Below are 27601 nucleotides of genomic sequence, written 5' to 3' on the forward strand. Positions count from 1 at the left end.
TCTATAGGCCACATTCTCTTATGTGCCTCACTTTCCTATTCACCTTCCTTCCTCCACCTTCCAAAGAAAACTCCCAATTCTTGTAACAGGGTCTGCTCCCCATCTGGACCCCTTTGTTGACATATTGCAATGTGTCTCACATTATGTTCTGTATTGCAGGGTTTTGTGAATATCTTGGGTCTTGTAACTAAACCGTAAATTCTTTTAGAACAGAAACTTTCTTAAAGGCTATATCCCCAAAGCCCAACAAAGTAGCTTGCATATTGCAGGTATGTTTTTAAAAAATTAGATTAATTAACTACATCAATCAAATTGAGGACTTTTAGAATAAAAGCACTATAGAAATCTATTACCTGAATAGTTCACAGCATTCTCCAGGACATTAAATAAGTCAAATTATTTAAGTAAAATTTCATGAATGAAAATTTGATTCAGAATCTCATTAGCTACTTTCCCAGGTTCAAAAGAACTTTTTTTAAGTGGTATATTTTCATATATTTTTAACATCTTCTGATTGAACAAAATCAGCATCCATTGAGAGAATTAGAGAGGTCAAGATCTCAATTGAGTCCATATTTCTTTTTTTTTTTAAGTATTTATTAATTTATTGTAACTTATTTTTTAATGATAAATTTTATTTTTATATTCCCCATACAATTTCAACCCCTCCATTCTGACCCCAATCCCTCCCCTCCCTCCCCCCACCCCACAAAAAGTGTCTCTGGTTCATAATTTTTGTTGATTTTCACTTTCTTATAGTTATTCAATTTCCTGGTCCCTTATTTAAGTTTTCTAGATTTATTTCTTAACATGGTAAGAAAGACTTACATAGTCTAGACCTCACCTACCTTCCAGTTTTCTCTTTCATCTAGTTCCACACTTGCTACATATACAGTGTGTGATATGCATGCACCGATTTTCCATGCATTGATTGCAATTGTAATTCAAACTTGTAATTGAAGTTTGTCTTTGTTAACAAAACTGCACAATACCACAGATCTCACTTCATAAGAAAAATGACACGTTTTTAAAATGGGCAATGAGAAGTGCTATAAAAAGAAAACAACTCTTCTGGCTTCTAATGCTTCTTCAGATCCCATTTTTGCTTCCCTGTTAATACTATATTGTCTATGAGTCTCATGAAGAAATCGATTAAATATTGAGAAATTTGGTAACATGATATGAATTGAAAAAATGATTTATATACCCTTCAGAATTATTTCTAAGGTCTAATTCTGTGGCCATTAACTTGAAAAGAGATATCTAAAACACACAAAAAGGCAGGAAAACCTCCTGTATGTCATATAGAATCAGGGGCACAGAAACACTAAGCTTCATTCTTGTAAGAAATTAAACAAGTAATATTCAAGGTAGACATATCAGTCAATACGGAAAAATGAAAAGAAGATAACACAAAAATACTTCTGATCAAAGCAAAACATTACTAAAATTTCAGTGTATACCCTTTCAGGCTTGCTTATATAGTATTATATATTTAAATACTTCCTTTATAGTTTCCTGGTGTACATACAGTTATCTACACACACACACTAGCAGATAATAGTGTAACATGATGGGGCAGACACTATACACAAAGTCAACACACACTCACTCATGTAACACAGCTTCTTGTATACCAGAGATGAGAAGGCTAAACATTTCCGTGATTCCATTTGAAGCTTAACTTCTGCATGTAACCTAGTCTCCACCAATCCCTGATGGAAGATACAAAGCATGAGCCAGATTCAGAGGGCAGGTGTATGACATGAGGTGATGGCCATGGTCAAGGATAGCAGATCGTCTCATAGCTGAAGCAGAAAATCCAGTCTCAGTTCAAAGCAAAATACATGTTCAAGAAGTGGGCATTGGCAGCAGTAGGGTCTACTTTGAAAATGTGTCATAGTTGCTCAAGCATTGATCCTGGTTTTACAGCATCATTTGCTTTCCTGCCCTTATCAAATATTATATTATCTGTCCCTAAGGACTCTAATAAATACATGTGAACAGCTTTCTATGTCAGAAAATAGATGACTAAAATATCATATAATTGCTACTAGTGACTTATAGAACTGTATAACTAAATGGAACCTCAAAAATCACCTAGATGTAGGAAAATTAAGTGCAAAGAAGTGAAATTACCAACCTGTTTCCTCAGATGCCAGTGTAGGGAAGACCATAGGCAGGTTTCCTTATAACTACTATATATGGAATTTATTCTAGCTGGTGCCCCAGGGAAGAGATTGAGTAAAATTGGCTGCTTGTCTATGTCCTTAGTTAAAATTTGGTGGGCTTGTGTTGCATATTATGCTCATCCACCATTCAGCAGCCCTAGCCCTGAAAAGATACTAGTCAGAGTATGATGCCTTTTAAATGTATTTGTTTCCTCTTCATGTCCACACCCATTTCTATACCCTCCTTCCTCCAGTACAGCCAAATCCCCAGACATGCTTCTCTGGTGCTCTTAGAAGACCAACTAGGTTTCTTCACAGTGCCACTACCTGCTCTAGACATGACTCCAGTCAGCTATTATGAGGAGCATCTCCTCAAACTCCTCAAACTTTGGGTTTGCCCAGAGACTTGTTCCCAAGGAGTCATAGCGTTTAGTGTCATCAATCAAGGGTACAGTTTGATGCTGTTCATTGTTGAAATGCCCCATTTGGTGGTGGAAACTCAATGAAGTTTGGATCCAGCCTGAATTTGAATCCCAGCTCTGACACTTAATAGCCATGTAGCAGTAGGACAAAGTGGTTTCCAGGAGTTTCATTTTACTCATCTATGAAATGGAAAGAAAGATAATGACCTTACAAGGCTACTGTATAGACTACAAGAAATATTCCTATAATGTTTGCTATACAAGGGACATTCAATAAGTTGTTATTAGTTTGTAACATAAGCTGTTGGTTTGAAGAACAACCAGTGACGTGTACCTTGGTTTCATCATTATGTTCTTTTTTTTTTTTTTTTTTTTTTAGAGTTCAGTCTTTTTTTTTTTTTTTTTTTTTTTTAAGATTTATTTTTATTTATTTATACAAGCACTGGGTACAGTCAGAAGCGCGGGAGGGTGAGAGAATTCACCAGAGCCAGAGCGGGGAGCAGAGCAGGCAGAAGGACCGAAGTACACTGCTGAGGGGAGCAGCGGGCGGCAGGAGAGTTCTGCACGCCATGCGGGACCCTCCTCTGGTGGCTGGGGAGCAGCTGGGGATCGAACCAGCGCCGCAGAGGTTGCGGGCAGCTTCGAAATCCAGCGCTCAACCGCTGCGCCACCGGGAGGCCCATCATTATGTTCTTGTAGCTGAATTTGGTCAGGAGAGAAAGGTCACTCCAGCGTAGCCAAACGCACTTTCACAGAGGACTCAGATGACTTTGCAAGTCTATGTAAACATCTATATTTGAGTTCAAACCCAGTCATTAACAGGTCAGTGGCGTTTGGATCTGCTGCAGCACGCCAGTCCACTGTTGAAGTGAACATAAGGACAAGTAAATCAAAAGCTTGAGTCTCTTAACACATGATGCTATTTAAGAATCTGGGATGTAAATGAGGTGTAAGTCAATAATGTTTAAACTAAAATCTAAGCCAGCTCTCCTTATAAACATATAAATATGGAATTTATAGGAGCTGTCATTAAAAAAAAAACTATTAACCTTTTTTCAATTGCTCAACACTTTTCTTATGAGGTGAGAGTTACAGAAACATGACAGCTTTTATTTTCTTTTACAAGAAAAGTTTCATTTTATAAATGACTTTTAATCCCATATGTAAGGATTACACAAAAATCCTGGCAGGCATATACCATAAATAATTAAGAGCCTATCAATTATAGCATTGTGTATTGTTTCTAAAATCCTGTTAATCCTTCTTACATCATTTCTCTGAGAACATAGCTCCATATGTCTTTTCATATATAGATAGAATATATATATATAATATATATAATTGTAGCAAGTGGGATTTTTATGAGGTTTTCTCTGAATTTTTGTTCAATTATCAAATTGCAGATGAAAATCTTACACTGAAAGTGAAATATACACCTAAATGTTATTTTAAGCCCCAAACCAGACTAATTTCCTACTTCATTCTTACTGAACTGGGGGAAAATCAAAATTCTTTAAAAAGCCCCATTGCAAATTCTAAATTTTTTTTCTTAAAATTTGGTGGAAAGTGTACATGTATTTTTATATAATCTTTAGCAAGAAAAAATTCTATGTAAAAGTTACAATATGGGGCCTCCCCGGTGGCGCAGCGGTTGAGCTCTGGGTTGCGAAGCTGCCCGCGGCCTCTGCGGCGCCGGTTCAGTCCCCGGCTGCTCCCTGCCCACCGGAGGAGAGTCCCATATGGCGTGCAGACCTCTCCTGCCACCCGCTGCTCCCCTCAGCAGTGTGCTTCAGTCCTTCTGCCTGCTCTGCTCCCCGCTCTGGCTCTGGTGAATTCTCTCACCCTCCCGCGCTTCTGACTGTACCCAGTGCATGTATAAACAAACAAACAAATAAATAAATAAATAAAATATGTGCCTCTTTAAAAAAAAATAAATAAAAAATAAAAGTTACAATATGTATCTTCCTTTTTTTTTCTGTGTCTGGTATTAAAAAATTATTTAATGAGGTAATAAAAATTATTTAATGTATCTTGTTGTATGTTCTAGTCCTCATATCAGTCACTATCTTTAGACAGAAGTTAACATTTGTATGAAACTTCAGAAACATGATCTGTCTTAGAAGATTCAATTTTGCGTCTGTATATTCAGTCATATATTTATTCAATGCTGACTCACAACACGAGATCAAACAGGAGCCTCCCTGGTGGCCCAAGGGTAAAGTTTCAGCTAACAACTCAAAGGCCCACCTGGTGGCTTGGGTTGGATCCCTTGGCTAGGGAGCAAACCCACATGGTGCAGCAGACCTCTCCTTTCTCACCCATTGCTACCCTTAGCAGAGTGTTCCAGTAGATCTGCCTGTGCTACTCCCCACTCTGTCTCTGGTGAATCCTCTCACCTCCCGCACCTTTGGCCTGTACCCCAGTTCTTCTATGCAAAATAAATAAATAAATAAATAAATAAATAAATAAATAAATAAAATCTTTTAAAAAAGGAGATTGATTAGGATTGAAAATTGATCACTGGTTCACTTTCATTGGATAGACTGAGGCCACATACCCCATCACTCCATAATCCAAACTAGGGGTTGGAAAGCCTTGACTGATTCCACTACTCCAATTGGAACCAGGGCTATATGAAACCACTTCCTTGAAATCATATGGACCCCCAAACAGAAACCCAGCCTTTGGGAAAAGAGGAATCAAGGCTGAAGAGACATACAAGAATACCTACTACAAAAAGCTGGGGAGTTTTTGTTGGCTTTTAAAAATACAGGATAGGGCCTCCCCGGTGGTACAGCATTTGAGTGCTGGGCTGCGAAGCTACTCGCAGCCTCTGCAGCACCGGTTCAATCCCCAGCTGCCTGCGAGGGTCCCGTATGGTGCGTAGACCTCTCCTGCTGCGCCCGCTGCTCCCCTCAGCAGTGTACTTCAGTCCTTCTGTCTGTTCTGTTCCCCGCTCTGGCTCTGGTGAATTCTCTTACCCTCCCGCACTTCTGACTGTACCCAGTGCTTGTATAAATAAATCTTTAAAATAAATAAATAAATAAAAATATAGGATAGACAACTCTAATCTGAAAGGAAAGTACTAAAGACAAGGAAATTGAAGAGAAAGGGGATATTATTTTAAAAATGGATCAAAAGCACAGGCAGAGTAATTATCCTTTGTAAGGATTTAGAGAACCAAATGTTCCTGTGAGATCAGGGACAAGTATAAACATGAGAGAAAATATGGACACAGTGGAGGAGGAAAATAAGCAAAGTGGAGCAATGCTGAGGAAATGTTGGCTGGTGATTGGGAATGTGCATGAAGGAAAAGGCAATGTCACTGAGTGAAAAGATGGTAGAAAAATGAAATAGGGCACTTAAGAGGTTAAGCAAAGATAGATGGAATTCGCTATCTTTGAGTTAAAGTTAATGGTATTTTTCATACTAGTAAAGCTAGAAAAACTCTGCTGTTATAGGAGAGTATAAGCAGAGCTAGATAAGCTAGAAAGCTCTGGTAGAAAAGAAAACATAAATAATGTTGTACCAGAAGATAATAACACTGGAGGCAAATTGGACTCATGGGAGAAAGAGGGTTAAGAAATAATTCAAGTTATCAGGAAGGGGGAGTTCAAAAGCAGGTTAAAAAAACAACTATGACAAATATCGAGAGTAAGATACTCTAATCTACCTTTCAAAATTTAAGTATATATAACTTATATTATTCTCTTCTCTGCCAGAAAATGCATCACAGAGTGTTAGGGTTGAGTATGCGTAAATTTAAATTCCCACCACTGTTGCTAAAGCCTGGCTAGGAAATAAGGTGGAACAGCTGCTTCTTTTTCAATATTGAGTGTGTAGATTAGCAAAGTGAAATTTTTCCATTTATTTAACTTAAACTAAAAAATTCCTCTCCACCATAGCCTAGCTGACTTCTGGGAAGGAATTTTTGCCCTACAATAAAGAGGCTCTGTTTATATTCACATTCATCTGGTTCAGAGTTTTGTTAAGAAAAAGTGGCATGAAATAAAAATAATAAAAATATTTGAAAAATCTGACCTTGTTTCACAAGGTTATGAAGAAAGGCGACCTTGGTTCAACTTGCCTTAGGACAGTGACCTTCACAAAGAACTTTGATTTAAAATTGGTTAATGGGTTCCAGAAAATAAAGACGCTGTTAAAAGTATAAGAGGCATTTTCAGGGAAAAAGAAACATTTTATAGAACACATTTAACCTTTGATTTTTCCCATTACAAGGCTAAAGGGGCAAACATAGTAGGACAATGTGGAAGAAGGGCTTATTTTTTTCCATGAGGGCAAATTTCTCCTACTAGCTCTTCCCTACACACGCGAATTACTTTCCATGGCAAGGTTCTTAATTGTTTTGGAAAACATGTAATATGTTCTTACTCCTAGACTCTTCAGTAGGCAACATGAGAGCACAACAAAACAAAATTTTTATTTCTTTCTCACAATGCAGACAAGATCAAGATATCCTTTCTTTTTTTTTTCTTTTTTTTTTTAATAGAGGCATGTTTTATTTATTTATTTGTTTGTTTGTTCGTTTTGTTTATACATGCACTGGGTACAGTCAGAAGCGCGGGAGGGCGAGAGAATTCACCAGAGCCAGAGCGGGGAGCAGAGCAGGCAGAAGGAACGAAGTACACTGCTGAGGGGAGCAGCGGGTGGCAGGAGAGGTCTGCGCGCCATGTGGGACCCTCCTCCGGTGGCCGGGGAGCAGCTGGGGATCGAACCGGTACCGCAGAGGCCGCCGGCAGCTTCGCAACCCAGCGCTCAACCGCTGCGCCACCGGGGAGGCCCAAGATATCCTTTCTTAATATAACAACCATCATTTATTGAAAATTTACCATATGCCAGGAGCTATGCCTGGCATTTTATATGCATCATCTGATTTAATCCTCTTAACAATTCTGAAAGGTGTATAGTAACTTCATCATCGCACAGATAAAGAAACAGGTAAAAAGAGGTCAAGTACTTAGACCAAGTTCATAGAACCAGTAAGTGGCAGATATAAATTGAAACCACATCTGTCTGGTTCCAAAGCCCACATTTTCTTTTGCACCACTGTCTACATAAACTGAATGTCTTAATGTTTATAATTAATAGTCAACAGTTTAAAGGAAATTTTTTTCCAATGTTGATAATTAATACAAACACAGATTTATTCAAAGTCATAAGTTATGTATCATGCCTAGACTCACTGTGAAATATACTGAGAAAAATACATACAGGGACAGATAGCAGAAATACTTTTCAGTCAGAAACAATCCCAACTTCAAGTGATAGCACGTGTGTGGTTATGGAATTTAGGTTAGAAAGCAAACAGGTCAGGCTTAGAGAACTCAAGTGTAGGAGAGAGAAAACAATGGCTTATTGAAAATCAGTAGAGCCGGGCAATTCACTGATAATAGTTTCATTCAGTAGGAATACTATATAAACCTACGCAAGAAAAAGTAAGTACTGTTAGCAGCAGAGCTAAAGTAAATGTAGACTCTGACATACAGAATTTCATGTCAGACCCAGGAATCAAATCAATTTTACACGAACTGATATCATGAAAATAAGGATTGCCCATATTTAGAAAAGCTCAGAGCAGACAGGAACACATTCAGACTGCATCAGATGCCATTGTATCAGATGTCAATCATCACTCTACGTTTTTGCACAGCACTTGATGGACAGAGAAAAAGGTTGCTATCATAATGAGTTTATCCTGGATTGACCTAAGCATATAAAATTAAACAAAAGCAGTATTTTAAGCCAGTTCTGCCCTTTGTCATGCAAATGCATACCAAGTCAGTGGTTCTCAACCAGGGTCTCTGCTCTCTCCCCAAGAAAGCATTTGGCAATGCCTAAAGATATTTTTGACTGTCTCAACATAGGAGGAGGGGCACTCTTGGCATCTAATGGGGGGAGGCATCCTCCAAAGCAAAAGACGGGTCCCCCACAACAAATAACCGTCCAGCCCCAAATATCAGTAGTGTCCTGGTTGAGAGGAGGCTCTTGCATTTGTGGCATGAAGCTTTGGTCACTGCCTTTTGAAAGTTCTTCACTGCTTCCAAATGCCAATTCTCAGGAATCGTGGCTTCTGGCAAAAGGTCATCGGTAGACCTGCAGTGCGAACGAGATACAGACGCGTTGCTTTTCCTTTTTCTCGAAAGCAAGAAATCACCTTGCAGCTCAGGTATTATTCGGTCCCTTCTGTTCCCACCGGCATCCCTGGTCCTTTTTGATATCAACAAACCGGACGCTGGGGTCCTTTGGCTGATTTTTGGCCGGGTTTCGGTTTCTACCCCAGCCTCGTGGTGGGAAAGCAAGACACTTGGGGAATGAGGCATTTTCGTAACGTCATTTATTTAGTCTGGATGAGACTAAATTTTACCGTTAAAGAACAGAAAGGTTACGGATTGCCCAAAACTGGAAATAGGGCCAGAGAATATTTGTCCATTAGGGAAGTTAATCACGTTGTGTTTGCAAATAAGGATAAGGCAAGGGATAGGGTGGCGGAAAACCCCGATTTGGTAGATTTTCTACCGAGAGAGTCTGTCCGACGTTGGATTATTCCCTCCAAGGAGGATTGGCGCCCGCGGCGGGCAGGATGCCTCGCAGGGCAGTGCAGAAGGGGCTTTTTCCCTATGGGACAGTCCCGCGTCTCGGCCTCGGAGGGGTAAGGAGGTGTCCTTTTTCTGACTCTTAATTAATTAATTAATTTTAATTAATTTTTTTAATTTTTTTTAAACAATATTTGCTTCCCCCCACCCCTTTAGGTGGAGACCCCTTGGAGTTTCCTTCCCCAAGGCACCCGTGCACCATCACCATAATCCTCTGTGCGCCTCCCTCCCTCGGACTCTATAATTTAGACTTTTGCAAACTGCCCAATCCCTTTGGGGGAGCGAGAGGCAAGATCGGCGGGAGCGGCTCCGGGAGGTGGGAAGATGCGGGCTGGCGGGAAGCCGCAGGAAGAGGCGGGATTCCTGCCTTTTGTCTCTCGGCCCCAAGCCCCGCGCGGGGCTGCGGGTGGCCCTGGCTGCAGACGCCAGGGCCCGGCACCGCGGGGGCTGGAATCCCCCGCCCGCGCTCAGGGGCGGGGCCTCGGCGGAGTGGGCGGGGCTCAAGCAGACCACGCCCACCCAGGGGTCTTTAAAAGGCGGCGGCGCCCCACATTGCCGCGGCTCGTGGAGTCTCGGCGCGCGGTGTCCGGTCGGGTCTCGCCAGCGCTGCTCGCGGAGCGTGGTCCTGCTTCCAGTCGCGTGAGTATTCGCGGCGGGGACGTCTCCACCGCACCCGGGGGGAGGGGGTTTCTCCGGCGGCCCTGCCCACTGTCGTCTGACAACCTCCTCCTGGTCCCCATTTGGTGCTCCTGACCCCGCGCCCTGGCACCCCCACTTGCAGCTCCTCCGACACTCACCTGCCTGCTTCCCGCGGTCAGCCCAGCCCGGCTGTCGGATCCTGGGCCCGAGGGGCAAATAAGTAATCGAGCGTGACCTTTTAATGTTTCGAGGCCGGTTGCTCTCGGGAGTGGCGGTGCAGAGTTTCGCGGTGCTGCTAATCCTCCTTTTAGCAGCTTTGCTCCCCCCCACTCCCCTGCAGCGACCGGTTCTTTCTCTGCAAAAGGGAGGGGTGGGGTCTGAGTATCGGGGTCTCCTCTGCCGAGTGTGGTGCGTACTGAGAACGACCTTCCCAGGGATGGATGAGGCGGGGGTCCTTACAAGCCGAGGAACCCCAAAGACTTCGTACAGGGCTCCTGGCTTGCCTTATTGTTTGGCCGTCTCTGCCCACCTAGCCCCGAACCTTTAAAGGTTGAAGGAAGCACAGTGAAACTTAGATTGATCACTACCAGCATTTTCCGGAACTTTCTACCATTCAGGTACAAACAGGAAAGCAAGAATGCTTGGTTGTGAAATTCGACAACAGGTCCTGAAAATCATGTCCTGGGCCCCAAGGCTCCACGTAGGCAGCGCCTGGGGGCAGGGCGGGTAGGTGGGATTTCTTAAACCGAGAGAAACTTCTTTCCCACCAAGCCAGGACGTTGATTAAATGGTTACCTAAAATGTTTAAACTGTTCTGTTTTTAAAATCTGCAGACAAAGCCTATCTTCACTTTATAAATGCTTTTTCAATACCGAAAATCTTATTTTGGTTAGTTACTTTTTAACTCGGGCAGTAACAATGGTCTCTTTAGTTCTTTTCTGATTGATCAGTTTTAAAGTTCTACTTTCAAAATGCTAAGAATTGAAATGGGACAACGATAAAGTGGGCAACAATTTGACTCAAAATTTTCAGAAAACAGATGGGTGATAGAGTCTAAAGGAGTGAATTCCACTTAATTTCAAAACTGCATACTAAACCAGAACCAATTTTATGAAGTCCTCTCTGGCCCCCTACCTCCTGGGTCACTGCTCTCAAAGTTGACTGCCACTGAAACTGTATGGGATACTTTATGTGGCTGGAGCAATAGGTATGTTTAGTAAATATGATCTAAAGTTCCTGTCAAATGTTTAATGGATTCCTCCAGTTGTATTGAACAAGTAGTTTACTGATATATGCTGAGTACTGTATTGAAAGCAGTACTCATTGAAGGTCTGTCCTGATGGCAGTTGCCAAATCACTTGGATTTGGGGGAAATTGTATTTTTTCCTAAAACAGCAAGAATTTGGTTTGGAGTACAGGAGGCAGCAATAAATTAGGAACTTTAGAAGTCTGGGTTTGGCCTCAGTGCTGCCACTAAATGACTATGGAGATCTAGGTCTCTAGTTTTCTTCTCTCCCTCAAAAATGAGGTAAATCAGATGAGATGGGGAGAACAAGTTTCTTGTGGAGAGGAGATAGGGCAGGGTGAGAAGGGCAGAACTGAAGCCAGTTGGGCACATTCACATCCCAGCTCTAGCAACCAGTAGTTTGAAGGCCCTATTTCTGGCCATCAGTTACTTTGTCTTGTAAAATGGTTGTAATAGCACATACCTTGTAGGGTGTTGAGAGAGATGCTGACTGACCCTTTCGCTAAGCCTAGCTGAATTGAAGAGGTTCCTTGTAATTAAACACCCGCCTGCACTTTGTTGGAGTTAAAAGGAAGTATCGGTCAGTGAAACCGTCTTCCTAAGCCTTGCTTGGAGGTTAGTTTTCCCCCCTTTGTAGATATTTCCAGGTTTTCGCCTAGCAATAGATCATTTCCTTGGCTCGTATTTTCATGGCATCCTCTGGGTTCCATAGAGTGGGGATTCCCATACTCTCTGGTGAAACCTGCTTTTGTTGTTGACCTTCTGGCAGTCTTGTGAAGCCTCTGTATCCTTTCCCGAAATGTTTCTAAGTGCGTAAAGTAAAATACCTCGTGCCAAGTTTACTGATTACCAGAATTTCAAAAAGTCTATGGATCTCCGGTTAAGAATCCTTAACCAGGATTCTTTCCAACTGGATTATGGGGAGGAGTTTTACCAACTGGATTATGGGGAGGAGTTGGGCACAAGTTCTGGTTGTTAAAAATTTTAAGTTTTGTTTTTTAAGTCATAGAGGAAAACCAGTGAGGCCAGTATATAGTGAATCATTTGCAAAGGATATCATGTTCCTTGCTTTTTTGTCTACCATCTCATTGTGCAGTAATACAACTAATTGTCCTTAACTAATAAGAAGATGACAAATACCACCTAATATATTAGGGCCAAATGATTTTCCCATTCACTACTTCCAAAAGAGAAAAGTGAAGAGAGACTCAAATCTTTACTCAGCAGATAGCAGTGCAGGAAATACCCGATTTGAAAAGAACCTACACCAGAGTCATGGAAGTCAGTTCTATCTTTACATTGTTAACAGGGTTTAGTTTTAAAGAACCATCAAACTCAATACAGTTTGAGTTTTATTGGTATTTTTAAGTTGAGTTGGCAGTTTTGGTTTGATTTCACAGTTAAGAGTCACTAAATATGTACCTCAACTTCCCACCCATAAAATGGAGATAATAATGTCCACCTCAGTTGTTGAGAATGAAATAAATTAACACAAGTAGACTACTTAATCTAAGTAAAGCATGCAAACATTTATAAATATTTGTAATTATTACCTATCATGTGTCAGGCACTACACTAAGTGCTTTGTATATATTGTTTAATCTCAGAACCAATTTCTGATATAAATAAGCATTATCTCATTTTAAAAAGGAGAAAACTAGTAGATCAAAGAAAAAACCTAAAACCATCTGGCAAATAAGCAGTCTTGGCCTATAAATCTTAGCCTGACTCCATGTAGAAATCATGCAAACTTGAAATTGTCTGAATAATTAAATGTCTCTGGTTGCACAGATTGTGGATTGCTGTGGCAGATGTTGGAGGTCAGGTGACTTGAGTTTGTAACATAGCTGCATCCTAATTACAATATGTGATTTGGCATTTCCTATACTCCAAGTTGAAGACATGAATTGTAACAAGATATAGAATTAGCAGCTGAGGTGAACACAGGAGAATTTACTAGGTAGACTTTACTAGATAGTTTCCCTAGGTTACATTTAGTTTAGCAGAGAGAAGCAGTAAAGTGCTTTTTGGTTGAAAGTAGCAGTTTGGGTGTGAGAGGTCCTGCAAGGACGCCTACTAACTGCTAGTTGCATATAACTGCAGTTTCCTGTAGGCCTAGACAAAGACTGGCCCTAGCGGAACTGATCCTGTGGCAACATAATTTGGTAACTCAGGAATTCATCATTCTCAGGTGGTTTGAATAGTTGTTCAGCCCTTAAATCAGATAGTGGGGTTTGGGGGACGTTTTGTGGTTTTTGCAGTCAGACATCAGTGGGTTGAGTCTGGATTTACTTTGTAAGTCACTAAAGACTGAACTTCTGGTGACATTGTTCAGCTCAGCAGTGCTCCTGAAGGAAAAGGAAGCTAGCCTTTGGGGAGTACAGGCTTTTTGCCAGGTACTTCACAAATGCTATCTTGTTAAATCCTTACAACCATCCTATGAGAGAGTTCTCATCCATTTCCAAGTTAGAGTTGAGGAAGTTGAGGCTCAGAGCTTATGAAACTTAGCTAATATCACTGAGTTGATAACTGATTTTCAAACTTGTATCTTTGATTCTAAGTTTATGCTCTTTCTCCTATGTCAGGAAGACTTAGAGGTGGCATGTGTATAGCAATTTCTATGGCAAGAAATACTAATCACAATAATCTTTAATGTGGAACTTTGATCTTCAGAATCTTTCTCAATATAATTCCCAGGAACCCACTGTTAATGGATTTACAAGATGAAACTGTTTTGCCATCCCTATATAAGTTTACCATGCATGCTTCCCAAAGCCCTCCCTACCTGCCTCTGTCATTGGTTATGCTGCATTGCAATTATTTGTTTACATATTTCTTCCATCAAAGTAGAACTCCCTGAGAAGCAGGCACCCTTCCTCATAACCCTTTGAATCTCAGCTCCTAATCCAGGATATGGCTTATAAAATGTTGAATTAATATTTACATGAGAGCTTCATCAACAATAAAGTATCATACAATGTTTATTAGCTGCCCCTACCCTAGAATTACTTAAGATATTGAATGAAGGCAGGCATTAGCTGAATGAGGGAGAAAGGTAAGTCAGCTGCCCAGATTGGGAGGGTTTAGGGGAATGATGAGGAGTGGATCTATCAGATGGGTAGGGGAAGATGAGTTTTGATAACATAGACTGGACATTACTAAATATTGATGATAAAGGCTACCAATAATTGAGTATATTTTCTCATCTCATTCTCTTAACAAATCTATAAGAATCTGTTTTCTTCATATTACATGTGAGAGAAATGGGATGATTTGACTTCAAAATCCATGCTTTTAATTCACCCTTAAAGTGAGCTGTCTTAAACATCATTTTGAGGGCCTCCTTGGTGGCACAGTGGGTTGAGTGCAGCACTGTGAAGCTGTCCGCAGCCTCTGCGGTGCTGGTTTGATTCCCTCCTGGCCAGGGAGATTCCCACATGGTGCAGCAGACCTCTCCTGTCTCGCCCGCTGCTCCCCTCAGCAATGTATTTCGGTCAGGCTGTCTGTTCTGCTCCCTGCTCTGTGTCTAGTGCATTCTCTTACCCTCCTGCGCCTCTGGCCTGTACCCCAGTGCTTGTATAAATAAACAAAAATTAAAAAAAAAGAAAAGATCATTTTGAAAATTTGACTTTGGTAGATAGAACCAAATGAAACATGGAGTAGATGCCTAAGATACAAGGAATCTATCTGTGGTTAAATGGTATGCACTTAGGAAAATATATTAAGCCAGTGATTGGGGGAGCAGAAGAAAACATTTTTAAAAAGGGGATTGGGTAAAAGTTAATTCCTACTTATAACTACAACTCTTACAACTACAACTCTTACACCTACAACTTTGGACTTATATGAATCTTTATAGTTGGGATAATGCTGTAACTTACATATTCTTTAACAAGTGATCCTCCTCCTGGATGTGGCTCAATGAAGCAGATGAGACTGGTTTATAAATTCTCCCTTTGGGAAATTATAGTCAAATTCTAGTGTAATAACCAAGCCCTGTATGGAGTAATAAAATGTCAAAGCTCCTGGATGCATTTAGTCTGGGCTTATAGGAGGCATCACTGAAAGACTTTGGTGTCAGAGCGAATAACTTAAACTGCAAGTAGCATATGTAGACTTGAAATTCAGGTCATTCAGATCCTAACAGATGCAGCACAGGTGCTGTGAGAATGACCCAAGTGGTTATTTTGTACTGTCCTCAGTTATCTAGAGAATGAGGTAACTTCACTAAAAGGCGACTGAGATTTAGAGTATAGTCATTTTCTTAAAAGGATGAGTCTTAGGAATTTTGGGTGACATCCTAGACTTGGGGGGTGGGGGGAGAAGTAACAAAGAAAGTGCACATAGGTGTTCAAAAATAAACCAAACATTTTAGTCTAATGTACCGCCTAAGTCCTAAGGATAGAACTTTTTCCGACATTGAAAACTAAAGAACAAGATGAAGAAGCAGAATAAGCCTGTGTTTGGCTTATTTGTGAGATGTGTGCAAAGTGGGATTTTATTTCTCCTCTTACCAGCCTGTAAATTGATGCAAAGGATTGGGAAAGGCATGTAGCCCAGATTGCTCAGTGAAAATCCAGTTTGCTGTGATTAATGTCAGCTGTTGTGGAGGAATACAGCCAAGGTTGTAGGAAAAATGAAGCCTGGGTTTTTTTTTTTTTTATATGCATAGCAATGCCAAGAGCGACAGAAATGAAAGATCATCACGTTTCCTCCTGCCAAATTCAGGAAACACCCATAAGGGTTCACCCTAAAAGTGTAAATCTGAACTTCATTTCGAAGATGGTCACTGCAAGTGGAACTGTTGTTACAGTTGCAGTGTGTTTTAATGTCCCTGGGAAAAGTTAACGAGTTATTAAGCAACTACATTTTTTCTTTTCCCTGCTTGTGCTAACCAGTGGGTTTTCCTGTTGGAGCATGGAGAGCAGTGTGTTCCCTCCACCTTTAACAGTTGCTGGACAACTGCCAAGGCATTTACTGACCCTGTCTTTATGATATCTCTGAAGTGGAGGCAGCTACCTTTCCCATATTGCAGGTGAGAAAACTAAGCCCATTATAATAGTGAGGCTAACCCAGGTCTGATTAAGTCACTCTTTTAAAAAAAAAAAAAAAAAAAAAGATTTATTTATTTATTTATGCAAGCACTGGGTACAGTCAGAAGCGCAGGAGGGTGAGAGAATTCACCAGAGCCAGAGCAGGGAACGGAACAGGCAGGCTGACGAAGTACACTGCTGAGGGGAGCAGCGGGCGCAGCAGGAGAGTTCTGCGCACTTTGTGGGACCCTTGCTGGTGGCTGGGGATCGAACCAGTGCTGCAGAGGCTGTGGGCAGCTTTGCAGCCCAGCGCTCAACTGCTGCACCACTAGGGAGGCCCATGATTAAATCACTCTTCTCTTCCTTCCTCCCTTACTCCTCCCTTCCTTCCTTAAATCATAAAATATTTCATACAAATTGGAGAATAATATAAAGAATACCCAACTGCCTACTACCCAGCTTAAAAAATAAAGCATAAATCTAGCTGAAGCTTTCTGAAGATACATTTTCTAATATGCCAGCTGCCTGTACCACAGAGGGTTATTCAGAAATCCTTAGGAAAGCCTTTAAACTGGATGGAACTTGTAAAAAGTTAATGACTTTGAAATTTTACTTGGAATGCAAAAATATGACAAAGACAGTACTACCTTTGTCCTAATAAGTATATATCTAAGTGGAAATTGCCCAAGTAGGTTGAAAAGAAAGGATTCTTTAAAACAACACAAGTCGAATTTTGTAGAACTTTGATGGGTATTTCTGAGATGACACATTCACATTACAATAGAAATTGAATTTACAAGAAGTAAATTTGAAGCAACCCTGAATTACATAATTAAAAAATTCAGGCTGCTCTTTAATAGGGTGAGAAAAATATGAAGTGACTCGTTTTTCAAAAATGTGTTTTAAACACAACAAAGCAAAAACGGACAATTATAAATCAGAGACATCCTGCAGGGGAGGAGGAGGGAGAGGGATCAGAGGGAGGGAGCGGGGAGCACAGGGGACTGAGGTGATGGTGCATGGGGTAATTGGTGAAGGCAACTCTATGGGGACTACATCTGAGGGGGTGGGAAGCAAATATTTTTAAAAATAATGATGTAAAAGATAAAAAAATTAAATTAATATTAAAAAAATAAAAGTGTTTTTAAAAAATAAATAAAATGAAGTGGCAGTAATAATACAACCTTATTCAAAGAATGTGCAACCCCACTGGAATCATCCAGATTAAAAAAAAAAAAACTATTTAAAAATGTATTTTTAAATGTTGAGAGACACCCCACGATAATGTTAAACTTGACAGAAATTTTATTAGTGAGTGCTCCAAAGTAACTGTGTGTAAAATCAACCAGGTTGATATTAAGCAATATACCTTCTCAAATAATGAGAAATGACTCTACAATAACCAAAGCTTAGCTTACAATAACAAAGTTACTTTAAAAGCCAGTGGGAGCCATTGATGCTTGGGATGCAGTTGTAAGTAATTATAGTATCATTCCCAACAAGTCTGAATTTGGCCTTTGGTTTCTCCAGGAAGCATCGGGAGTATTTCCAGAAGATCTCTTTGCATTTGTGAGAATTTCAGAACATGGGAGCAATAACTTCAGAGCCAGGGGGCAAAGTCAATATCACTAACTGCACTCCAAACTCAAACCAGTGCTGGCTACTGGAGCCAAAGCTTTGGGTGTTAGGTTTTACAGTCAGGTTCAGATTTCATTGTGGATTTAAACAATAAGAGCACCTGTCTCCAGGGAAGGGAATAAGAGATTTATGTAACTACTACAGTAAATGTCACAATATGTTTCTCTGTGGCTAGATACTGCTCCTAGATGGAAGCCTTCACTGGTAGCCTGGTGACATTTGTGGACCCTTAGAATTACTTTGTTCTATTTGAATTGGAAAAGTAGGCATTTTGCAAGTTGAACCCAGCAGTTAAGTGATAGTCACATTAGTCAAGTCCCTGTGTGTGTGTGTGTGCGTGCGCATATGTGTTATTTTGTGGGACAGGGATTCCTTCTAACTTAAAAAGGGACTTTGCTGGCTTACATAATTGAAGAGTACAGGATAAGAGGAGGCATGGCTGAAAGTATCTAAATCTTGTGTGTGTGTGTGTGTGTGTTAGTGACTCCACCCCTACCACCACACACTTATAAACCAAAGTCCTGGGTTTAACTTTAATGGAACTGGCTTGGTCACGTGCCCTTTCCTCATCCCTCACTGCAACAGGAGACAGATGCAGTGATTTGATGGCCATGAAATGGTTGACTCAATAGCATCTAAACCAGTGCATCTCAAACTATCTGTGGTGAAAGACCACTACTTTTGTCCAAGTGCAAACAGATTTTTTTTTAATTTATTTATTTATGCATACATGCACCACCAGGGAGGCCCCTGGGTCCCCTAATTTATTTAATTTTTTTAAAGATTTATTTATGCATACAAGAGCTGGGGCACAGGCCAGAGGTGTGGGGGGTGAGAGGATCCACCAGAGACAGAGTGGGGAACAGAACAGGCAGACTGACTGAAATACACTGCTGAGGGGAGCAGCGGGAAAGACAGGAGAGGTCTGCCTTGCCATGTGGGTATCTCCCTAGCAGGCTGGGGATCGAACTTGTGCTGCAGAGGCTGCGGATTGCTTCATCGAAGTGTGGTACTTAACCCCTTGCACCACCAGGGAGGCCCTGCAAACAGATTTTTTAATTCCTTTGTAAGAAGATGAACCACTGATAATGCTCTTGCTTGTGTAGCATAAAAGTATATTAAACTTTCTACATGCTTACCTGAATTACCTCTAGAAATGGTAACAAGCATGGCAGCTATCATCCAGAGAACTATACTACAGTAAGTACAAGTACTTCTCTCAGCTTCATGGACCAAGAAAGAGAAGGTTGTGTCTGTGGAGAGAACTGGGGGAAAATATCACCAGAAAGGTAGAAGAGAATGCTGTGTCCCGGAAAGATGCCCAACACAGTAATTCTATAACTCTATCTTTTGGAAAGGCCTCATTCAGAGTTAAGGAATCATTCAGTCCTGGATTTTTGTAACAGGAAGGCCTCCAAGTCCCACTCCCAGAAGGGAAGTCTGAAATAGATTGTGGGGAAACAAATTCTTTCACTGTGTTTTTAGATACCACTCAAGACAGGGCAAACATAACATGCTCTGGTAGCAGAATAGCTTTCTGTGCTGGTGAAGGCATTGGAGTCTGTTGACCATTCAGAACTACGCATTTTATTCCCCCCCCATTTTATTTTTTAATTGAAGGTTTACATTGGTTCACAATGAGTCAGAGTTACAGAATCATGCCTCAGATTTATGTTACCACACCATACCTACCACCAAAGCATCCACAATCCTCTACCACAGTCTACTGGCCCCTCTCCTCTTGCACTCCACTCATACCCTCAACAAAAGTAGACATTTTAAAAGGTGTCTGGGTAGACAATTTTGTTGAGAAGGGAGTTAAGATTAGGCTGACCTTACATTCTAACAAGATAGCCTAATTTAAACATCTAGCTCTACTACCGTATTGGGGCCATAGTGCTCAGAGGGTATTCTTATATACTCAACAAGAATTCATTTTGCTGGGGAGGGAATTTTGCTAAATATACTGTATGGACCGACAGTCTAGTCAAAGAGGGAAAACCGACTGTTGGCTGGACTGGAGGGTCTGGGGATTAGTGAAGCATAAAAATTTAAATTGTCGCCATCTGGATGGGTATTTGTTGTGGTTACAGTGAGCGAGGCTCTACGCTGGAGTTTGCACTACTCACAGACAAGACTGTTTCTGTTATAATCTCTAACTTTAGCAGACAGATATAAAACTTGTTCTTGTGGTATAATACACCTTTTTTTCCTCCCTAAAAGTGTCATAACTTGTGTATCAGATGTTAGGGATTTGTGTCGTTTCAATGAATTACACATAAAACCTCCAACAAAGTGCAAATTCCTAAGCTGAGTTTTAAAAAAACTGCTCATTAAAGCTGGGGGTTTTGGGGGGGGTGGTTATCAGTGTTTGTGTTTCCACTCCCTATACTTCTTTCTTAATGCTTGTGGACTCTCGTGGCATACTTTGTTTTGTGCCTGGCGACCTGTAATGTTCTCGTGAATGCAGGTCCTTTGTCTTACAAGGGGAAAAAAAATCTTGCACATGAAGAGCCAGAGTTTTCTAATGAAAGAGCTGCAGTTTGGGAGACGAGATGAGGTTATTTTGGAGGAATGCAGGCCTTTTAAAGATGTGGTTAGAGTGGTTCATAAAGCAACAAAATCTGCAGCTGTCCCCTGGGTTAAACAGAGCTTGTTAAGACATCTTATGTGGTATGGGGACATTCTAATGATTCCTTTCTTCCTTCAGAATGCCTGTCTGGGGAGGTGGAAACAAGTGTGGGGCCTGCGGGAGGACCGTGTACCATGCGGAAGAGGTACAGTGTGACGGGAGAAGCTTTCACCGTTGCTGCTTTCTGTGCAGTAAGTACCTCCCGGTGCTCAGCTTTTGACCGAACTTACATGTAAGAAGCTTCAGTTTACTCTTTCAAGGAAAATATTGTGGTCTTGCTAAAAAAGATGATTTTAGGGGCCCAAGCAATTTTTTACCTGTTCTCCTAGAGATATTCTTAAGTGTTCAGCCTGGCAACAGGACAGCAGGGGTGACCCAAGACACCTGCCCTTCCTGCACCCCACTGCCCTCCATTTGGCCTTCCCTGTACTTTGTTATCACGCCTGTCGCTCCTGCTCCACTAGAGGCCCAGTGTTGTTTATAGTCGGGCACTCAGCACAGTGTCAGGCACACTGCATGGGCTTAGATCCGACTCTGAATGAACGGATCGTTGCTCATCCACTGCAGCTTGTTTTTCAGCTGGGTTCCTCCCCTTTGAAACTTATTTTTTTTACCACACTAGCTAATGTCTAGAAGCTCAGCTCTTCTGTTTTTTATGGAAATTCAGAGTTATTTCTGGTGAATAACCAAAATTTGACATAAAGGAACTTAGGATTTAACATTGCACAAAGGCAAGTTGGGAATTATTGTTTATAGATGGAAAAGTATCAGTGACTGCTACTTTTGACAAAAAGTGGGACATAAAACATGCCATATGCTTGAAGCAGTCAACACCTGTTGGGAGAAACAGGACAAGAGATAAGCCCCCTCTGCCTGCATATTCCCTGTAATATGGTTAAGTCTTCACTTTTAAAATAAGAGTAGCACTTCAGAAAGTGCTTTTTTTAGCCATCTTCTGATTCAAATCACAAAGTATTCTTTAATATAGGATCTGTTATGTGAGGAACCCATCTGCACAAGCAGAGATCTGCCATATCTGTAGTACTGTACAATGAAAATCGCAGTTAGAAACTTAAAAATAACCGATTACATTAAGAAATATTCAAAAAAAGACCTTTCTTAATTATTATGTCCTTTCCCTCCAGGACCAGCATTCAATGTGCCTGGACCTTTTTATAGTATAACTGCTCTGTAGACAACTAGAAACAGACAACAGAAAGTTGCAATTATGAATAAAAATACAACATATGAATGTTGCTATATATACACCTCCATAATGGCTACCATTCCTCAGAAGGTTTGGATTAACTATTTCTTCTTAGAAGTGACTTTTTAAAGAAATCTGTTATTCAGCAGAGTTCATGAACAAAAAGGACATGCAGATACTTTAGAAATTAGTCTCAGTTTTATCTAGGTTAAGCTGTGATTTCTGTACAATAATGAAAGTGTTTACTAAATGTCATTGTTGGTCCTTCTCCCTACTCCTTCCTATTACTGGTTTCTGCTGAATCTTTTTAGGAGTTGACTCAGAGTAGCTTGGAGAATTTTCCAGCAGAGAATAGGGTTGAGAACTGGGGAAAGACAGGGTGGTTATACAGTAAAATTTTCATATCTCTAACCTTAATATGACTAATATTTTGTTTTTTCAAGGCAGTTTTTATATTTATTCTATCAAGGATGTTTGTACTTCAGTGTAGCGTATGGTTTAAGGATAACCATGACTTTTTAGCAAATATTTCAGTACTCGAACTTCAACCACAGGGTTCCAGGGTAGTGATGTTACTCTATCGTTAGTGTAAGGTAATAGAAACTTTTTTTTTTAAAGATTTATTTATTTATTTATACAAGCACTGGGTACAGTCAGAAGCGCGGGAGGGTGAGAGAATTCACCAGAGCCAGAGCGGGGAACAGAGCAGGTGGAAGGACCGAAGCACACTGCTGAGGGGAGCAGCGGGCGGCAGAAGTCTGTCGTGCCATGTGGGACCCTCCCCCGGTGGCCAGGAGCAGCCGGGGATTGAACCGGCGCTGCATAGGCTGCGGGCAGCTTCGCAACCCAGCGCTCAACCGGGGAGGCCCGGTAATAGAAACTTCTTAATTTAACTTTTATTATTATTATTTTTTAATTTAACTCTTATTTAAACCAGCCCAGCTAGTTTTTCCTTCCCCTTCTCTGTATTCTTTCTTCCTCCTCTCATTTCTCCCCCTCTCTTTTAGATAAGGGGAAAAGGAAGAAAATCTCCTTTCCTACTTACTGCACTAACCTTGGATTTCTCACTGCCTGGTTTTGCTACCACTGAGTTTCTCACACTTAATTTTTTTTTCTTAAGCTTAATTGAAGTTTTAGAAAGTGAAATAATGTCTGGATAAAACATGATGACATCTGGCAGGTTTATGAAGTGGGATACATGGAAATATCTTGTGGCAAGAAATCCATCAAGAAAGAATGTGTTCTCCTTTGGGACAGAAGGCAAAATAAATGCAGACTTTAAACCACTTAACAATTTTCAGACATACTTATCTAAAGCCATCTCTAAAACGTCTCTGTCCTGCAAGAGGGGCAAATCATTGAAAAGTGTGAGGCTTCAGGATCTTAAGATTTGGATACATTTCTGAAACCACTATGCTATCTATTGAAAAGGGCAAACGGTCTTTAATGGTAGCTGACCAAGCCAGACACTGTCCCATTGCTTTTGGGAAACCATACGATAAATTAGGAAAGTGGGAGTGCCTAGACCTTTATCATTTGTAGAACTGTGTCTACCACCTTATTCTATTTAAAAAAAAAAAAAAAAAAGCATCTTTGGAAAATTTTTTAAAAGTCTTGATTTTTTTTTTTTTTTTTTACCCTCAGTGGTTTGTAGGAAAAATTTAGATAGCACAACAGTGGCAATTCATGATGAGGAGATTTACTGCAAGTCTTGCTATGGAAAGAAGTATGGGCCCAAAGGCTACGGTTACGGCCAGGGTGCTGGCACACTCAACATGGATCGCGGGGAGAGGCTGGGCATCAAGCCAGAGAGGTAAGCTAGGATCATGTTAGTTACCTTCAGAGATGAGTTATAACAATGTTGCTTGGTGAACAGAAGTCTGGGAGTTTTCAGCCTGCTAAATTAAACACAGAAAATGTATAAACTAGGGACTTTTTAAAGCTCAAATTAATGACAGTTTTGGATCTAACAAAGTTCTTATGAGTGATTCCAGTGATATGAGATTTGGTTTTAGAGTATTCCAAGGTATATCAAGGATTCAAGATGTTCTTAAAAGCCAAGTGGTTTACATTTACTACCATTTCACAGTGTTTGGGAGACCAGACATGAAATCAAAGGGAAATGCAGTATCTGAATCATGAGATGCATTTAATTTTTAATTAAATTAGTGATGATTCTGAATTCCTTTTATGTAAGAGTGCCTCAAGAAGTTATTTTTCTATAAATACTCTAAAAAAACACAATTTAAATTCCAGTCTTTGAGAGATTAGTTTTATAATCAACAGTCATTCACAGCTTTTAAAGATAACTTTTTAAAAGAAAACATATTCAGTAGGTTGTGGAGACATTTTTAAAAATATGCCTATACTTGGGACAACTGGAAAAACCAATAGTATGAAATAGTTAAATTTCTAGTGGCTTCGTCAAACATGATTTAAAAACATGCTGTATATTAAACATCTTAGATGGAAGTGTAGAAAACTGTTAAATGACCCAAAAGTGGAGAGAAGGTAATAAAATACATGTAAAGAATTTTAATAAACCTTTTCATGAAAAGGCAGCATTTAGGGAAAGTGATTATTTTACCAGTGGGAAAAATGGACACTTAGCTATTGATTGCTTAGTGCTAGATGATACTTTCATCTGCTCAACTAACTTATAAGCTCTTAGAAGGGCCTTTAAATCTCCTCAGAGCCCACAGTGGTGCTGTGCATGGTGGATGCACCTCCCTATGCAAGGGAAATATGGCTTACCCAGTGACCTGTGAACCACAATAGAAATACCTCTATCCGGAAAAAAAGTAGAGGTAAATAGGTGATACAGTAATAAGCAAATTATCTAAAGTACCAGAGGGGAAAGGTGGAAGCAAAGGGTGTAAAGAGGGCCCAAAAGACTATGGTGGAGGATCATTGCTGCTTTGGTACTGGGTGGGTGTGGTGTGTTAACACACATCTGAGAAGGTGTGAACTGGTACCCTAAATCATAGTGTTGTAAACCAGCCATACTCAATAAAAACAACTTAAAAAAAAAAAAAAACTTTCCCATGAAGAAAGTACAGTTATACTTCTATTTAAGATACGTTGGGAATCTGTAAAAATTATATAAAAGATATATTTAAATAATCTGCAAAACCTACTTAACTACCTTAGACTACTTATGTTATTCACTGGCGTATTTGCAGATATTTTTAGCTGTTTAACTGATTTTTATCTCATTTAGAAGTAAAACACTAGATGTGGTTGTAGTGGTACTAAAATAAATCTGGAGTAAAAAATAGGTGACTGGTAGGTTTCTGTAAAGCATAGCATAATTGATTGGTGAGGCTTGCGATAGGGATTAAAAGAATTTTGATGAGCTTAGACTCAGAAGGGTAGATATTTAAGTTTGGCTCCTCGTTATATGAATAATAAGCCCATAAGTAGGTTAAAGTAATAATTGGTCAGTACTTGGGGTTTCTTCTTTCCCCTCTGCTGGCCTTGCAAAAACCCTTGGCCACAAGACAGTGTAACAGTTCATCCCTGAGTTCTTGTGGACTGCCTTGTGAATTTCTAAGGGCCCTCTGGAAAACCTTACCTAATTTCTACCACCCCCGCTTCCTCCAGTGCTCAACCTCACAGACCTACAACAAACACAAACACTTCTAAATTTGCTCAGAAATTTGGAGGTGCCGAGAAGTGTTCCAGATGTGGGGATTCTGTATATGCTGCTGAGAAGATAATTGGAGCTGGAAAGGTACAAACCTGTCTTAAATTAGTAACAGCGCTGGCTGTGCTCTGCTCCCTTTCTCCCCTTAACCTTCCACATACCACTCAGGCACAATTTATAAATGCCTTGGGTTAAACACTTTTTAAAATTGAATTTGTCTGAATCATTAGTTTTTTGAAGTGATGCCCTTATTTAACACATCACATCTATGTTTAAAAGAAACCTGTTTCCACAGGGGGAGTCCTGAAGGTTTTAAGCCAAAAATGCTAGACTGTTAACAGATCTGAACATTGAACTTGGCAGGTTATTCAGTATTGTGGAAAAAGCTGTGAACCAGAGACAGGACACCTGATGCTAATGTGGTGTGTGGATTTGGAAAACTTAACCACTTGAGCTTCAGTTCTCTCAATCATAAAGGAGGCATTCTCTGAAAGAGCACACTGGGCTTACCCAAGGTTCAAGACTGCTATTAGGAAAATGGCTCTTCCATAGCACGTTCCTGCTGTGACTTTCGTGAATGAAGTTTGAACTAGTCTTTTTGTAGGCGACAAAGATTATAAATGTTGGTGAGGTCCAGCTGCAGTCTTCCAGTTGGGATTGAATTAATGCACTCACTTTGGGTTGATCTTCCTGAGTCACTTTTTGCCACAGCATCTAAATTCTACTGCAGGAAATTGGCCTCTCATATTTACATATTTGTTTTTTCCAGCCCTGGCACAAAAACTGTTTCCGCTGTGCCAAGTGTGGTAAGAGTCTTGAATCAACAACTCTGACTGAGAAAGAAGGTGAAATCTATTGTAAAGGTAAAATTAATTTCAGTTGTTGCTCTCTATACGAATACCCCAAGTGGCTATTGGTTAAAGAAATGTCACCAGCATTTTTAAAAAAACAAACAAAAAGCTCTTAAAATGAGGAAAAGGAAGCTATTTGCAAATTGGAGCTGGGTCTATAGACTTATAGATGACAGAGAACCAGAGTACTTTTATACGCTATAAAGTTCCTATCATTTAAAACTCCCTTTAAATGAATAAAAAACCCCATTAGTTATTTCAATTTCATGTATTAAGCAAAGCATATACGAAGGTAATAGACAAATATGTAACTTGCCTGGCTTGATCTTCATGCTTGTTATCTCAGTGGACCATGAACTGAACACTGTGGAACCAGAATGCTTAGAATTGCTCTGCACATGTTATATCTTAAGTTAAATTCTTTTTGGCCTATCTTGACAGGTTTTTAATAGGAGGGTGGGGATTGTCTGCTGTTGCATGGTTCCTCAATAATACTAGCAAACCTCACTTGCAGTGTCTCTCCCTTCTTTTGTAGGATGCTATGCAAAGAACTTCGGGCCCAAAGGATTTGGTTATGGCCAAGGAGCAGGAGCCCTTGTTCATGCTCAGTAAGGTGTAAACCCACAACCAAGCATCACACACTGAGGATCTCTACATAATCTAGGCACAGATTAATACTAAACTACTGTGAAATTCTACAGCACTTAAGTACTGTATATTGTCCTCTATTTGGATAGGCCAGCTGACTTGTAGGGCAAGAACACTTTTTGCTTTATTCATCAGCATTTTCAAGAACCATTTCTTTTACATTTTAAATAAAACTTCAGCTTAATTCAGGTGTTCATTGTTTTTAAATTAACCTTTTGCAGGAGCTACTGTGATTTCAGTTAGTGGAAAATCTCTACCTGCGTCTTACTGGTTAATTAGAGTACACCTCATTATCCATTTGACTTGCTAGGTTAATGTCTGCACTGCAGCTTTAGGAAAAGATTTAAGTTGGCAAGCGTGCCTCCAGAAAGATGGCTGCTAGGCAATAGGCCTTAACATTTTGGTTCCTCAGAGCGAGAATTCAGCAGTAGAGCATCTCTGGCCTGCCTGCCCCACTCCAACTTGTTAGTAACTCCTCTTTTGGAGAGAGCTGTTTACTAAACTATGGCTCATATACAACTTGTATTGGAATCACTTGGGCTTATTCCTAGGTCATATTTAAGCCCCACAGAAGCAGACACTAGGAATATAGCCATACAAGCCCTTTTAACAAGTTCCACAAAAAGGCACAATGACCCAGGGTGGGTACTTGTTAAACAAGACACATATAAAATTAATTTCTCTGTACCTAAAGATCATTATGAGTAGCTACTTACAAAGAGCTGTAGAGTTGGAGGCTTAGTGTAACTTTTTTTTTTTTAAACTTTTTTAATAGAGGCATTTTTTTTTATTTATTTGTTTGTTTGTTTGTTTACACATGCACTGGGTACAGTCAGAAGCGCGGGAGGGTGAGA

General features: G+C 40.3%; 1 protein-coding gene across 2 annotated transcripts; it reads left to right on the plus strand.

Annotated features, from left to right (window-relative positions):
• The first annotated feature begins 9759 nt into the window (after positions 1-9759).
• On the plus strand, positions 9760-26929 carry CSRP2 (cysteine and glycine rich protein 2). Of its 2 annotated transcripts, none has more exons than XM_037513944.1 (6): positions 9760-9846; positions 20474-20586; positions 23247-23415; positions 25206-25335; positions 26018-26111; positions 26635-26929. In XM_037513944.1, the coding sequence occupies exons 2-6, from the start codon at positions 20475-20477 to the stop codon at positions 26709-26711; spliced, it is 582 nt and encodes a 193-aa protein (XP_037369841.1). In that variant the 5' UTR covers positions 9760-9846; position 20474; the 3' UTR covers positions 26712-26929. The 2 variants fall into 2 exon arrangements, with proteins under 2 accessions (XP_037369841.1, XP_037369839.1); XM_037513942.2 differs by lacking the exon at positions 9760-9846 and adding an exon at positions 15996-16127.
• Positions 26930-27601: the final 672 nt, after the last annotated feature.

The sequence above is a fragment of the Talpa occidentalis genome, unplaced genomic scaffold (genome assembly GCF_014898055.3).
Source record: "Talpa occidentalis isolate TD23 unplaced genomic scaffold, MPIMG_talOcc4v2.1 talOcc4.16, whole genome shotgun sequence".
NCBI lineage: Eukaryota > Metazoa > Chordata > Mammalia > Eulipotyphla > Talpidae > Talpa > Talpa occidentalis.